This window comes from Trachurus japonicus, chromosome 4, assembly GCF_045865225.1.
Source record: "Trachurus japonicus isolate A0001 chromosome 4, Traja_1.0".
Lineage (NCBI taxonomy): Eukaryota > Metazoa > Chordata > Actinopteri > Carangiformes > Carangidae > Trachurus > Trachurus japonicus.
This window is the reverse complement of record NC_140910.1, coordinates 7,979,330-7,994,675: the sequence shown is the minus strand read 5'-3', so window position 1 is coordinate 7,994,675 and position 15,346 is coordinate 7,979,330. Positions and strand designations below refer to the sequence as shown.

Sequence of the window (15,346 nt, the reverse complement as noted above, 5' to 3'; positions counted from 1 at the left end):
AGAGTCCGTGTGTGTGTGTGTGTCTATGTGTCTGTGTCTGTGATAAACAGAAAGTCAGCCGTTAACCGGTCGGCTCTGGGTTGTGTGCAGGTTGCTGACATGCTGCTGGAGTTGTGCGTCACTGAGCTGGAGGACGTCGCCACGGATTCACAGAGTGGCCGCCTGTCCTCCCAGCCAGTTGTCGTGGAGAGCAGCCATCCGTACACAGATGACACGTCTACCAGTGGCACTGTGAAGATCCCAGGTAAAAAAAACAAAAAAAACACTGTACAAGCCTTTTTGATTTACACTCAAGTTCAACACTGAGCTCAGTATTCAGAGGAACTTGAATGAACTAGACAATTTCCAGGAAATCACTAAGGACTGCCTCTTGAACACACACCTCTCTTTTTCCTGTCTGAAGGCGCTGAGGGTCTAAGGATAGAATTCGACCGGCAGTGTTCAACTGAGAGACGCCATGACCCGCTGACAATCATGGACGGAGCCAACAGGATTGTCTCTGTTCGATCAGGTGATTAGGGGAAGACTGTAAAACCTCAATGTGAAAACAAGAGATCTTGAATAAATGTATTGACTCGCTGCGTGTGTTTCAGGTCGGGAGTGGTCAGACTGGTCCAGTGAATTACGGATCCCAGGAGATGAACTCAAATGGAAATTCACCAGTGACGGCTCCGTCAACGGATGGGGCTGGCGCTTCACCGTCTATCCCATCATGCCTGCTGCTGGTGAGCCACACTTACGACACAATGTTGACACTGGTTTTGACATCAGTTTTGTACCTCACATGGTTCTACGTAATGCATCCTAGTCTCTGTAATCAAATTATTATGATGCAATGACACTACACAGGCTTGTGACATTGTCTTTTTATGTCTTTTCTCAGGTCCTAAAGACTTGCTGTCTGACCGCTGCATCTTGTCCTGTCCCTCCATGGACTTGGTCACATGTCTCTTGGACTTCAGGCTCAACTTTGCCTCCAACAGGAGCATCGTGCCTCGACTAGCTGCTTCCCTTGCTGCTTGTGCCCAGCTCAGTGCACTAGGTACATTACAGCTGTCTTGATTCAAGCTTCACTGTTGTTCAAAGGAAGACTTTACTGGAATCTTTATGTCTAAGTGTAGTTTATTCAGGTCTGTTAGAAATCAAGTGTGTAATCATTTTTCTTTGATTCAGCTGCTGGTCACAGAATGTGGGCTCTGCAGAGACTACGGAAGCTCCTGACCACTGAGTACGGTCAGTCCATCAACATCAACAGGCTGCTGGGAGACAGCGAAGGTGAAGCCCGCTCCATGGTGAGTACTTGACTTATCTAATGTGGGTCACCCAAACCAAATCATGTATTTTTTTTATATTTATCCTTTGATTGATTGTCTACACAGTCGTCTTGTCTTTTTCACACAATACTCAGATTATTCAGTTGCTTTAGTTATCTTAAGGTAGAATTTACAACTACCTGTACAAAGTATCTGATGATGTGAATACCATAATAGTCTATTTATATGTGTAAGTATTAACACCTTCCACCTTCACCATTTAAGTCCTCTTTCCTTTCCTTTCCCTGCTCCACCATCTGCTGCAGTTGGTGTGTAATTCTTTCAGAACTGGATAAAATGATGATATTAAATCAACAGAAACGGGTAAATTTAATAGAAATCCAGGTCCCTTATGAGTATTTTCTTCCAGACTTTCACAGGCAGCGCATTGGCGGCTCTAGTGAAGGGTCTACCAGAGGCACTGCAGAGGCAGTATGAGTACGAGGACCCCATCGTCAGGGGAGGGAAGCAGCTGCTCCACAGTCCCTTCTTCAAGGTACGATAACAATCCTGTCCTCGACGTCACAGTGGCTTCACAACCCGAGAGAGAGCGTTGTGGATTATTCAATGCTGTTTTCTCACGGAGGTTAATTTTAACATTTTGTCCAGGTCTTGGTTGCTCTTGCTTGTGATCTGGAGCTGGACACCTTACCCTGCTGCGCTGAGACCCATAAATGGGCCTGGTTCCGCCGATACTGCACCGCCTCCAGAGTGGCCGTGGCTCTGGACAAGAGAACCGCTCTACCAAGACCCTTCCTGGATGAGGTGAGTGTGCCAGTCCGTGCTCTCCGCGCCAGCCTTCACTTTTCTCCATCACGCTTTGACCTGACATTGTTCTTAATCCCCCCCCCCCTTCCACCTCCTCCATCTTTCACATCCCTTTGAAGGTTACAAAGAAAATTCGTGAGCTCATGGCCGACCACGAGAGCATGAACGCCCTCCACGAGAGTCATGACTTGTTCAAGCGCGAGCACGACGAGCAGCTCGTGCAGTGGATGAACCGGCGACCCGACGACTGGACCCTCTCTGCCGGGGGCAGCGGCACCATCTACGGCTGGGGCCACAACCACAGAGGGCAGCTGGGGGGCATCGAGGGGGCCAAGGTCAAAGTGCCCACTCCCACTGAAGCCCTCGCCACGCTGCGGCCGGTGCAGCTCATCGGAGGGGAGCAGACTCTGTTTGCCGTCACGGCCGATGGAAAGGTGTGCACAGACTCTCCACAGTATCATCGCCTGTCAGGGCTGCACACTGTAAATGTACAGGTGCATCTCAATGAATCGGAATATCATGGAAATGTTTATGTCAGTCATTCAATTCAAAAACTAACACATGATATAGATCCATTACACACAGAATAAAACATTTAATGTCTTTATTTATTTAATTTCTTTTAATTGTAAGGATTATGGCTTCACATTTAATGAAGACCTAAAATTCAGTACCTGAAAAAATGTGAATAATACAAAAGAAAAAAAAAACAAAAACATTTTCAATATGGAAATGTTGTCCTTGCTTTTTGACTTTCCATGATATTCTAATCCACTGAGATGCACCTGTATGTAATGTCACACTGACATGTTTTGTCTCGATCTCCAGCTGTACGCTACAGGATACGGAGCAGGAGGCAGGCTGGGAATCGGCGGCACCGAGTCCGTGTCCACCCCCACTTTACTGGAGTCCATCCAACACGTCTTCATCAGGAAGGTGGCTGTGAACTCTGGAGGGAAGCACTGCCTGGCACTGTCCTCCGAGGGAGAAGTCTACTCATGGGGAGAAGCTGAGGATGGAAAACTCGGTCATGGGAACAGAAGGTTGAGACTGAATCACTCATCTCATAACACACCCAATGTCACAATATTGACGCCACACCAGAAACAATATGTAAATCAGACACATTCTGTTAGAGTTGTCAGTGTCTAAGCTGAATCTGAATGTGACACAGACAGGAGGAAAAAAATAGGAATTTATTTTCCGACATTGTTGGCAGCTGCATGCAGAGACAGTGATATTTTAGAGACATTTTCTGTCAGATACAATTCAGAAACAAATTCTGTTAAATGTAACATTCAAGTAACCTAAAAACTATGTAGCAGTGATGCAGCAGACACACACAGCCAGTGTGAAGACGGATGCATGAGAGCCGCAGCGTGTTCCCTGCGTCACATTTTTTTAACCTTTATTTATCCAGGTAAATCAATTGTTCAATGATCAATGATGACCTGGGCCAAAGGCATCGAACATAACAAGTACAAATGCAGAATTTACAATACAATACATGAATAAGTGTAAAACAGTTAAATATTCAAGTAAATACATTTTAAATGTACAATGTATAAAACCAATCTGAAAAAATGAGTAACAGGAGCAGTGGTCCTGAGTAATTGAATGCAGTAAGTGTGTGAAGAAGGAGAATGGTAAAAGGGAGGCGAGTTGTAATTTCTGTTGTAAGTGGTTCCAGTCATTAGGAGCTGTGAACTGAAATGAAAGACGGCCAAAGGAGGTTTGAGTTCTGGGGGTGAGCAGGTTTATGAGGTTACTGGAGCGTAGATTGCGGTCATTGTTATGGAGGTTGAGTAGAGTGCGAAGATAGACTGGGGTTTTGCCGATTATGGTTTTATAGATAAATTGGTACCAATGAATCAGTCTGCAAGAGTGGAGCAATGGCCAGTTGACAAGGGAATAAAGGTTGCAATGGCGGGTACTGAAAGGGGATTGGAGTATGATAGATGGTGTCCTAATTAAGAATAACAAGGACATACAGGTTTTGTTTTTATAGTAACCGAGTGCTCTTGACTTCAGCCCCTGTGACCGTCCACGTGTGATCGAGTCCCTGAGGGGAGTTGAAGTGGTGGATATCGCGGCCGGAGGAGCTCACAGCGCCTGCATCACAGCCAGCGGAGAGCTCTTCACCTGGGGCAAAGGTCGCTATGGACGACTGGGTCACGGAGACAGCGAGGACCAGCTTAAACCCAAGCTGGTCAGTCAATGCTTTCAACAGCCCACTTTCTCACACAGCTCAAAATAACAGTTGCCAACCCTAAGTGTGACATAGACTTGCCCGAGTGTCAATGTTTGTGACGCGTATTCGCTCTGACAGTGTTTCCCAAGCAGTCACAGTTTGTGTCTTTGGTTTTTTTTCCAGGTGGATGCACTGCAGGGTCACAGGGTCATCGACGTGGCCTGTGGCAGTGGGGACGCCCAGACGCTGTGTCTAACAGACGATGACATGGTCTGGTCCTGGGGAGACGGGGACTATGGCAAATTGGGCCGTGGAGGCAGCGATGGCTGCAAAATCCCCATGAAGGTAGGGCAGATTACACAGCGGTGTGTACTGGAGGTCAGGGAGCATCACTGGTGTAGTCTTTTACTTGTTATTTTATATAAAAAAAAGAAAAAAGGAAGACAAAAGAGCAGCAAACTTTAAATTAGTTTTCCTTTCCTTGTAAGATTCATGGCCACAACTGTTACACACAGTATACAAGACAGATTCAGGTTCAGATTTGTTGTTTCACTAGAACAGGAGCTGCTGGATTATTAAACAGATGATCAGATCACAGTTACAAACACATTCAGCAACCTCACTGAACAACAGAATACATTGACGCACAATGATTTGTGTTAACATTGTGGTGGAATGAATTTTATTATTGGTGAGATTAATGATGCAATTTTTTTTTTTTTTTTTAATCCTCAGATTGACTCTCTCACCGGCCTTGGAGTGGTCAAAGTGGAGTGTGGCTCTCAGTTTTCTGTGGCTCTCACTAAGTCTGGAGCAGTGTACACATGGTATGTGCAGTGGTACCGACACACAGATCTGTTGTGTCCTCTGTATCATTGTCAAATGTTAGAATTACACAATAAATACACATGACAATGTTATTTTCTTCATTTTAAGGGGGAAAGGTGACTATCATCGGCTGGGCCACGGCTCTGACGACCACGTCCGACGGCCCAGACAGGTCCAGGGACTACAAGGGAAAAAGGTCATCGCCATTGCCACAGGGTCACTGCACTGCGTGTGCTGCACAGAGGATGGTAGGACGAAGGACGACTGCTGATTATTATTGATTATCATCTCTTTTTGTCCTTTTTCTTTGAGATGACTTTGTTGTGTAGGTTCTGTTTGCCATATATGTTCCCAAGAGCTCAGCTCAGTTGCGTTGGGTGGCAGCTTTTCAGAAATCTGTTGTTGTGCTGTTGTGTTTGGCACAGGAGAAGTGTACACATGGGGTGACAACGACGAGGGCCAACTTGGAGACGGGACCACAAATGCCATCCAGAGGCCGCGGCTGGTGGCGGCGCTGCAGGGCAAGAAAATCAACAGGGTGGCTTGTGGGTCTGCGCACACCCTCGCCTGGTCCACCAGCAAGCCCACCAACGCTGGAAAACTGCCTGCACAGGTACGAAGATTACACTGGCAGGATTTTATTACTGAGCAGAGAGTTCTTGCACATCACAGCTTTTTTAGGTGCAGGGCAATATAAAAATGCCATGGAAAAAAGAGACGGGGTATGCCCACACACCGGTAGCCACAAAAAGATTCCTTCTTTATTTGCACACACAACGTTTCGACCGGTTGGTCTTCTTCAGGTGCTATTAGGAACAAAGGAAGACACATGCTTGCAGGTGGGTCCAATTGGATATGAGGGGGCAAACCTGAAGTTAAAGGGATAGTTCAACATTTTGGCAAATTGGCCCATTGCCATAATCCCTATAGTTTTAGGAGTAGGTTCATTACCTTTAATTGTCAGTGCAAACTATTTTTAGAACGCCGGAGCAGAGCTGTGAGCTGCTCAGAGCTACGCTACGGAGGCTCATGGGATTCTTGGTTTCCCTCATCAAATACGCAATCCAACAAATCCAAAACGCTCTGGTGGACAAGTTTGAGGAGGGAAACCAAGGAATTCCATGAGCCTGGGGCCATGGGCCAATTTGCCAAAATGTTGAACTATCCCTTTAAGGGGCATTATTAGGCTTGAGATTAAAGAAGTAGATATATAAATATTTGACAAGAATTGATCTATTATTTATTATTTGATAGCAAAAACATATCCATAATCCCATAAATATCATCAGTGGAGACAACAATCAAAGTCAGAAATACATCAGAACTACATCATTAATGGGAATAGATTAAAACCTACCTTATTACTGGACAGACATTGCAACTTCATGTAGATGGCAGTAAAGCTTCGCAGACACAAGCTTCATTAAACGGGCTGCCTCCAAACCTTCAAATGTCTCTCCTGTGTGTTGTGTTAAAGGTGCCAATGGAATACAACCACCTGCAAGAAATCCCCATCATGGCCCTGAGGAACAGGCTGCTCCTCCTGCATCACATCTCGGAGCTCTTCTGCCCGTGTATACCCATGTTTGACCTGGAGGGCAGGCTGGGGCAGACGGGTCACGGACCCTCGGTTGGCTTCGACACGCTCAGGGGCATCCTCATCTCCCAGGGCAAGGTGGGTGGGCTTGGCTTTCAGAGCCAGAAACATGCAAACAAAAGCGCACGCAGCTTAATTTACCCAGTGGGATGTTTTTTTTTTTGTGTCTGAGCAGGAAGCAGCTTTCAGGAAGGTCGTTCAAGCCACGATGGTGAGGGACAGACAGCACGGACCTGTGGTGGAGCTCAACAGGATACAGGTACAGTAGGAATACGTGAAAACAGCCCATAGTAAACATCTGCACAGGAGTCTTGTCTGTCTTCAAGTTTCCTCCTCCCTCGTACTGTACTTTACTCCCCCCTCTTCCTCCCTCCCTCTCTCTCACTGTGAGGCTGTGTTCCAGACAGGCTCCTCAGCGTTACATGTGATGTCTTTCATAAGGGGATTTTTCTTTTTTTCTTTTTTTCGGTGTGTGTATGTGTGTGAGAGAGATCTGCACACCAACCTGTCTGCTGTGGTTCCTGGATTTTTTTTTTTTTTTTTACTGTGTAGACCCCCCCCCACATTCCCTCTCCATCAGAGCCTCCTCTCTATCCAACAGCAACTTATTAAGCACAGAGCAGAACCAAATTAAACCACTATCGTTGTGTTTTTTCTTGACCCTGTAGGTGAAGCGTTCCCGGAGCAAAGGGGGTCTGGCAGGTCCTGATGGAACCAAGTCTGTCTTTGGTCAGATGTGTGCCAAAATGAGTTCATTCAGCCCAGACAGTCTGCTGCTCCCTCATCGTGTCTGGAAGGTCAAATTTGTGGGTATGTGTCCACGTCGGCCAAGATGTCTCCGATGTGGCTTCTCCTTTAAAAAGAATGTGAAATTAAAAGCAAAGTGTGTCTTTTTTTTTCTCTCAGGGGAGTCTGTAGACGACTGCGGTGGAGGTTACAGCGAGTCCATCGCAGAAATGTGCGAGGAGCTGCAGAACGCCCTGACTCCGCTGCTCATTGTCACCCCCAACGGTCGCGATGAGTCGGGCGCCAACAGAGACTGTTTCCTGCTCAACCCTGCAGCCAAGTCCCCTCTTCACATGAGCATGTTCCGCTTCCTAGGTATAATCCAGTTAATCTCCCAGTCAGGTCTTCTGGGGCGTTAATCCTTGATAAACAAAAACTGAAAAAACTGAAAATATGCATGAATTATTTTAAAACACACAAATGCTTCATGTGCATATTCGCTGATAAAACATCTGGCTTGAACCGATGAGCATGCTTCATTTAATTCAAACCATTTTTATATCGTTACAAAACATTTCCTACAACACAGCGATGCAGGATTGTTGAAGTTTGATGTGTGGGTAATGTGCTCTGCCTTGCTGCGTCTGCAGGAGTGCTCCTGGGTATCGCAATCCGGACTGGAAGCCCTCTTAGTCTGAATCTGGCAGAGCCTGTTTGGAAACAACTGGCAGGCATGAACCTGACCATTGCTGACCTCAGTGAGGTACGTACACAGTCCTGCTCCTCAGCGCACAAAGTGCCCCACTGTCTCTGTGTGTGTGTGAAGTGTGTAGCGTGTACTTATGATGGTTGATGGAGTGGGCAAGCGCCTCAAAGGTTTTACTGTTGTCATAGTAATTTACTTTCAAATCAGTACTTGAATGCTATACTTAGTTATTGTTTGGTGTGTCACAACATTAACCAGCAGTGACAGTGGCACACAGACACATGACCACATGACAGGCATACAAATTAGACTAGCAAGATGTTAAAGAGTTATCATCCCAGTGCCGACATTTCAGTCAGAGCCTCATCATGAGTAACTTATGCTCAGTGGCACGTGGGAATGATTCATAACAATTAGACACATTAGCATTTTTTTTAGTTTTAAAGTGTTAAAAACAAATTATTTACAGATAGAAACTGATGGAACTAATCATCCTGCCCTAGCAGTAAAAATTGTTAAAGGGATAGTTCAACATTTTGGCAAATTGGCCCATTGCCGGGCGGTGTTTAGCTCATTTGGTAGAGCACCCGCCCCATGTGTTGAGGCTATAGTCCTCGCTGCAGGCGACCCCGGTTTGAATCCCGTGCTGAGCGGCCCTATCCTGCGTGTCACCGACCCCCCACCCCCCCTCTGCCTCCCATTTCCTGTCTCTCTCTTGACTCTCCTGTACATTAAAGGCGAAAAAGCCCCCCCAAAAAATATACTTAAATTGGTCCATTGTCATAATCCCTATAGTCATAGCAGTAGGTTACCTTTATTAGTCGATGCAAGCTATTTTTAGAACCACCGAGCAGAGCTGCAAGCTGCTCAGAGCTACGCTAGGGAGGCACATGAGATTTCTTGGTTTCTCTCAACAAACTCATCAAATACACAATCCAACAACTCCAAAACGCTCTCGTGGACAAGTTGTGACCTGCACATTCACCACGCTATGAGATAATAATGGAACTTTACAAGATAAGAGTTGTTTTCAAGGTAAATTCATGCAAAACCGCTGATGTGTGTTGCCTTCAGGGACAGTTTTTCAGCAAGCAGTCTCTGTGTTTACCTCAAAAACAACTCTGTCTGGTAATGTTCCGTTATCTCATAGCGTGGTGAATGTGCAGGTCACAACTTGTCCACCAGAGCATTTTGGAGTTGTTGGATTGTGTATTTGATGAGTTTGACGAGGGAAACCAAGAAATCCCATGAGCCTCCATAGCATAGCGCTGAGCAGCTCACGGCAGAGCTCAGCGTTTCTAAAAATAGCTTGCACCGACAATTAAAGGTAACAAACCTACTGCTATGACTATAGCGATTATGGCAATGGGCCAGTTTGCCAAAATGTTGAACTATCCCTTTAAGATAAAAACCCTAAAATCACCATAAATATAGTGATTAATAGTTGGTACAGTGGTTCCCACTATCGTCTCACTGCAAGAAGGTTTTGGGTTTGGTTCCTGGGCCCGGGGCCTTTCCATTAGCATGTTCAGAGACATGTATGTGTTGATTAGTGACTCTACATTGCATGTAAATGTGAATGTGTGTGAGCATCAGCCCTGTGGTAGTTTGGTGACCTGTCCTGAGTGTCCCATGGCAGCTCCAGCCCCCACACCCCTGCATGGGGAGGCAGTGTAGCCAGTGGAAGGCTGATGGGATGAGTTAAGGGGCATGTTCAGGGAAAAGCATGAGGTTTTTTTTTTTTTAGATTCATTCTGACGGAAACTCTGAGCATATTTAAGTCCATCATATTGAAATAATAGGAAACCACAGATAAATCAGATTAGAGGGATGTTCTTACAAGATGCTCATTGTTTAATTATGAGCAGCTTAGTGTCATACACTGTTGTGACATACTGTACCCATTAAGTCCCATGCAACCCCACAGGAGCTCCATCTAACTCAATCTAACATCTCCCTCGGCTGGAAAAACGTCTCTCTTTATGTCAGGTATTATATAACACTTGGAGCCCTCATGAGCTGCATTATAACCTGCTAAAAGAACACATTCCTATACATTCCTCCATGGATTAATCCCTAAGCCCATAATCTCCCTGCTCTCCAAATGGTACAGAATACTACAGTAGGAACCATTTCTGTGAGCTCAGACTTCGTTCTTCTAATATATATGCAAATATCATCTAAATTCACATCTGCAACAAAAGTCATGACCCTCACCCTCGGCTTTTGTCTAAGAGATGGCACCTCTCACGCTGCGATCATGAGCTCCTGAACCTTCTCAGGGAGGAAACCGATGTGGAAAAAAGCCCTTTTTCCCTCACAAAGCTTCTCTTGTCTTGTGGTTTTGCCCTTGAGACATTAGAAAGGTTAGATGGGAAATGAATCCAGCACAAGACCGTAGAAAGAGTGGATCATGGTGGAGCTCACGGGAACTGTGTTGTGGGCACAAGGGCATGAGCCTGCACACACACACACAAACAGATGAATGCACTGTATGCACCAGCGAACTGATGACGGGTGTAGTAATTTTGTCAAAGTATGCAGCGGTGATCTGATCTGTTCTGTTCTGTTCTGTTCTGTTCCATCCAGGTTGATAAGGATTTCATCCCCGGCCTGATGTACATCCGCGACAATGAGGCCACAGCTGAGGAGTTTGAGGCCATGACTCTTCCCTTTACAGTGCCCAACGCCAGCGGCCAGGACATCCAGCTCAGCTCCAAGTACTCGCACATCACCCTGGAGAACCGCGCTGAATACGTCCGACTGGCCATCGCCTACAGGTGAGGAAACCGGCTCCATCAAGAGCCGTCAAGAGCCGTCCATTCTCTCATGTGAGTGTGCGTTGATCTCATCGTGCCTCTTGTTCCTTCACCCCGCAGGCTGCACGAGTTTGACGAGCAGGTGTCTGCAGTGCGTGAGGGCATGGCCCGAGTGGTTCCTGTTCCCCTGTTGTCTCTCTTCACCGGCTACGAGCTGGAAACTATGGTAAGTGAGATCAATTTGTGACCCGCTCTGGCGAAATGAGTCGGAAGTCGCAACGTTCTTTTTTTTTTTTATATTCAGCTGATAACGTGGAAAACCAATAAAAAATCAAAAGCTAATTTAAAAGAAATGACATTCAAAATCAATCTCCCAATCTCATAGTCCAGATAATTGAGAAAAGACATGTAAATGATAATTAAAGTTGACTTGCAACTTTTTACCCTCTAAAGAGGAGCACAACGTTAAACCGTTTATGACAGAGACGAGCTGTAAACTGCATCTGAATCATGAGATTTTCTGCTTTCCGAGGGTCCTTGAATGGTGCCTCTATCACAACAAAGGACCGTATAGGGTCTGTGTAATCACGTAATACGGGAACAGACGCTAAACCGAGCGAAGCATCGATGCAACGTTTGCACGTTTTACAAAACATCAACAAAACATTATAACTTCTGAACTGTTTATGATAGAAACAACATCTGAATCGTGAGATTCTTTGCCTCTATGGCAACAAGGAACCGTATAGGATGCGTGTAATCAGGTGGTACAGGAACAGACGCCAGAGTCACGGAAGTGAGATATTCCTCCACTGGCCTTTAAAAGCAATTTTCTCAGGTTTTCAATCGGAAAAAGAGAGTGGAAGACCATAATTCAATTGGCCATATTTTGAAAACCATCCAATGTATGAATTTGACGAGGGTATTATTTTAAAGATTATTTTCTCCTCTTTCCATTGATACCAAAATCTCAATTTTGAAATTTGGGTCACTGTGACTCAGGTCACATTTGGTTCGGTGAAACTGCCCCTGTCCCCGCTCCATTGGTTGATTTTGACAGTAAACCCACCCCACCCCCCCTCCTCTCAGGTGTGTGGAAGCCCAGATATCCCGCTCCACCTGCTGAAGTCAGTGGCCACCTACAAAGGGGTGGAGCCCACAGCGCCGCTCATCCAGTGGTTCTGGGAAGTGATGGAGTCCTTCTCCAACACAGAGAGGTCTCTGTTCCTGAGGTTCGTCTGGGGTCGCACACGCCTGCCGCGCACAATCGCCGACTTCCGTGGCCGGGATTTCGTTGTACAGGTGAGTCGTAGAAAATTGACACAGGAGTCACTTGACATTTTTGGGAAATGTGGTTTGTTTTCTTGCTGCAACTCACTCATGTTCTGAATACGAAACTGGAGCTAAGGGCTGCTGAGCTTAGCTTGGAAACAGGCAACTGGAGACTCCTTGTGATGGGATCACAGCAGCTGGGATGTCTGTCAATGTGCTGATCCTCCGTCCTGTGACTACTCTGTTATCACTTTATTACTACATGTCAACTTGTTACTCATCCACAGTTATACAGGGTGAAAACACTACCAGACACTGTGCTGGGCTATTTCTTGCCCCAAGGCAGCGACCTCATGGAGTTCGGTTGAATTGCCCTTACTGCAGCATCAATGGCCACTCTGTGCTCCTTTGCTCCATTTGATTTTTTGTATGGGATGTATGTGCTCATGCACAGGGAGCAGGTCATTATGGTTTAATTAAATTAATGACATTAAAGTGAACCACCTGCTATTTGCCGAAGTATTGTTTTAAAAATAATTGTATTGCTTCTCTGTAAAAATAGCCTGTCATATTCTACTGCTGGAGGTGGTTGCATAGCAACACACAGCTCAGGATTAGCATATCTAGTGTTATTATTCACAGTGAGCTGAGAATGTCTATTGATGAAAAAGTGAGACAAGGTGAATGAGACTTGTTTGGGAATACTGATGTTGATATTTTTGTCTTCTTCATTCATCTTCGTGTTTCCTTTTTGGGCTTTACCTGTCAACACATCTGGAAACACAATTATTACTAATGTAACAGCTGGTCAAGGATTTCACTATTATCACTGCTGCTCATTACTCAGGTTAATATGTTGCTCCACTTGTCTGGAAGTGGAGCAAGTTGGAGTCCAGTAGCTCCTCAGGCTGCCTCACATCGGTGCCCAGACACACACACACACACACACACACACACACACACACACACACACACACACACACACACACACACACACACACACACACACACACACACACACACACACACACACACACTCACACTCTCCTGATTCTGAGATCAGCCTGAAAGAGGAGGAGGACAGCTGTGCTCCTCACGCTGTGATTGGTGCACCTCCTTGAAAGGCCAGCTGCCTGGCTGATTCTGGGGTAACACAACAGCTCCAGGAAACTGTGCTCATGAGATTATTACCACGCTGCTCTGTGCAGGAGCTGTTGTGAGCTCAGCAAAGAGAAAGTTTGAGTGTCAGGAGGGCAAAGAGATAAATACCTTTTTAAGATGGGCAGTTTGGATTGGCCCACCCCCCCATTCCCCATGGTGATCAGATGAAATAGAGAGGGCCAAGGACCCCAGAATTGACACAAATTAGACCACGGACCCCCATTGGACAGAACACCAGAAATACACAAATATTTGTTCTGAGACTGAATAACCTTTCTCCAAAAAATGTTTTTAAAAAATTCTAGAAGAAACTGGTAAAATTTCTCCAAAAAAGTTTTTAAAAATTCTAGAAAAAATAGTGAAATTTCAACAAAAAATAAATAAATAAATAAAGTGGTAAAACTTTGAGAACCATTGTGTTAAACTGTTGCTCTACATGTGAAGTTATTTGTTTTCTAGACTCTAATATCAGCTTTCTCACTCTTTACTCCCTACTCCAGGTTCTGGATAAGTACAACCCTCCCGACCACTTCCTGCCAGAGTCCTACACCTGCTTCTTCCTGCTCAAGCTGCCCAGGTACTCGTGCAAACAGGTGCTGGAGGAGAAACTGAAATACGCCATCCACTTCTGCAAGTCCATCGACACCGACGACTACGCCCGCATCGCCCTGTCCGGCGAGCCCGCCGCTGACGACAGCAGCGAGGACTCGGACAACGAGGACGCCGACTCGTTCGCCTCGGACTCCACCCAGGACTACCTGACGGGACACTGAACTGTGACCTTCACAGAGGGACGAGTTGAAGAAGAGCCACAGAGAGACTGCGTTGATCTCAGCTATTCAAACACACATTCATACAGGCATTCTACTAAGACACAAACGTCTGTGGGGGAAAAATGTGCAATGAGCTTTAAAAGCATTATAAGCTAAAGAGAGGAACAAACACAGGTTTGCTCTGATTTAGTTTCTTTAAAATAAAGTGGGGTGATCAGCTGCACATGTGATAGTTGTGTTACATGGGAATAATGTATATTATTACAGAGTTTAAAAAAAAAAAAGGCTCCAGCCTAGCACTGTGGTAGATTTCTCCCCTTGGTTTGTGTGAATTACCTGCCCCTAGTTTGTATATAGAAATTAATGTGTGACAAAACAGTAGTATTACTTTGTTTCTTGGTAATAGCCATGTTTATTTATATATATAAATATATATAAAAAAACAACCATTTTTAACTTGAAAAGATCAGTGTTTCTCACTCGGCTCGCGTCGGTCAGAGCCCACTGAAGGGTCATTTTACGATTCCTGTATTTACCCCCTCCCTTCACCATGTTTGTGCACTGTCTCCTTAAAGAATGTATATAATATGATTGTGCCATGTATCCACAGGTCTCATTCCTGCATATTAAATGTTAATACTTTTCTGTTATTAAATAAAAGAGAAAAAGACTGAAAACCTGTTTGTTGTGTTTTGTTAAACCCAGGGAATTTCTTTTGTTTAGCTGTGATTTTGTGTGTATGTGTGTGTCTTTTAATTTTCTGTCTGCCTGCTAAACAACCAGTAGCGCATCAGCAGGTTTTAGAAAAAAAAACAAATGCAACACAAATTGATACAAGGAGTGTTTGAAATAATTTCAGAATGACATCCATTTCCTGGATTTTGTTCCCCATAAATCTTTGTCAGACATTGCAGTCTGGATTAAGGTTATTCTGTAAATGTAATGCTTTTGGAAAGGGTTAAGAGGTGGATCTCATGAAGCCATTGGATGTCATTTCTCCAAACTAGGTCAGAGATTCATGTGAGTTTTCTTCTGTCTTTTCTTCTTTTCCTGAATATAATGGTGCTAAAGGTTGTAGCAGGACAATGGTGGAGTGTTGCAGTGATACTGGACATCACTGTTAACTCTGTAGCTCTATAGGTTTAAAGAAATCTCCCACAATACCCCCTGCAGTGTGCTGCTGTCAGCTGTGCCTGAGCATCATGAGGGGCTGTGCCTCCCTCGTGCAGGGAGAAAACGTGGCGTGGTGCAG

The 15,346-nt window shown here is 45.2% G+C and overlaps 1 protein-coding gene across 2 annotated transcripts in view; it reads left to right on the top strand.

Moving 5' to 3' along the window:
• herc2 (HECT and RLD domain containing E3 ubiquitin protein ligase 2) overlaps positions 1-14,771 on the top strand; it is a 51,988-nt gene extending 37,217 nt beyond the window's left edge. For both annotated transcript variants that reach the window (XM_085773686.1, XM_085773685.1), the window contains exons 69-91: positions 91-244; positions 404-511; positions 594-725; positions 884-1,042; positions 1,174-1,292; positions 1,684-1,809; positions 1,923-2,078; positions 2,201-2,515; positions 2,910-3,124; positions 4,113-4,290; positions 4,456-4,617; positions 5,008-5,099; positions 5,209-5,348; positions 5,526-5,713; positions 6,578-6,775; positions 6,873-6,956; positions 7,366-7,507; positions 7,604-7,798; positions 8,074-8,186; positions 10,719-10,909; positions 11,009-11,114; positions 11,978-12,190; positions 13,822-14,771. In XM_085773686.1, coding sequence (XP_085629812.1) covers positions 91-244; positions 404-511; positions 594-725; positions 884-1,042; positions 1,174-1,292; positions 1,684-1,809; positions 1,923-2,078; positions 2,201-2,515; positions 2,910-3,124; positions 4,113-4,290; positions 4,456-4,617; positions 5,008-5,099; positions 5,209-5,348; positions 5,526-5,713; positions 6,578-6,775; positions 6,873-6,956; positions 7,366-7,507; positions 7,604-7,798; positions 8,074-8,186; positions 10,719-10,909; positions 11,009-11,114; positions 11,978-12,190; positions 13,822-14,094 — 3,759 coding nt within the window. In that variant the 3' untranslated portion in view covers positions 14,095-14,771. The remainder of the gene's footprint in view (positions 1-90; positions 245-403; positions 512-593; positions 726-883; positions 1,043-1,173; positions 1,293-1,683; positions 1,810-1,922; positions 2,079-2,200; positions 2,516-2,909; positions 3,125-4,112; positions 4,291-4,455; positions 4,618-5,007; positions 5,100-5,208; positions 5,349-5,525; positions 5,714-6,577; positions 6,776-6,872; positions 6,957-7,365; positions 7,508-7,603; positions 7,799-8,073; positions 8,187-10,718; positions 10,910-11,008; positions 11,115-11,977; positions 12,191-13,821) is intronic.
• The last annotated feature ends 575 nt before the right edge of the window (positions 14,772-15,346 follow it).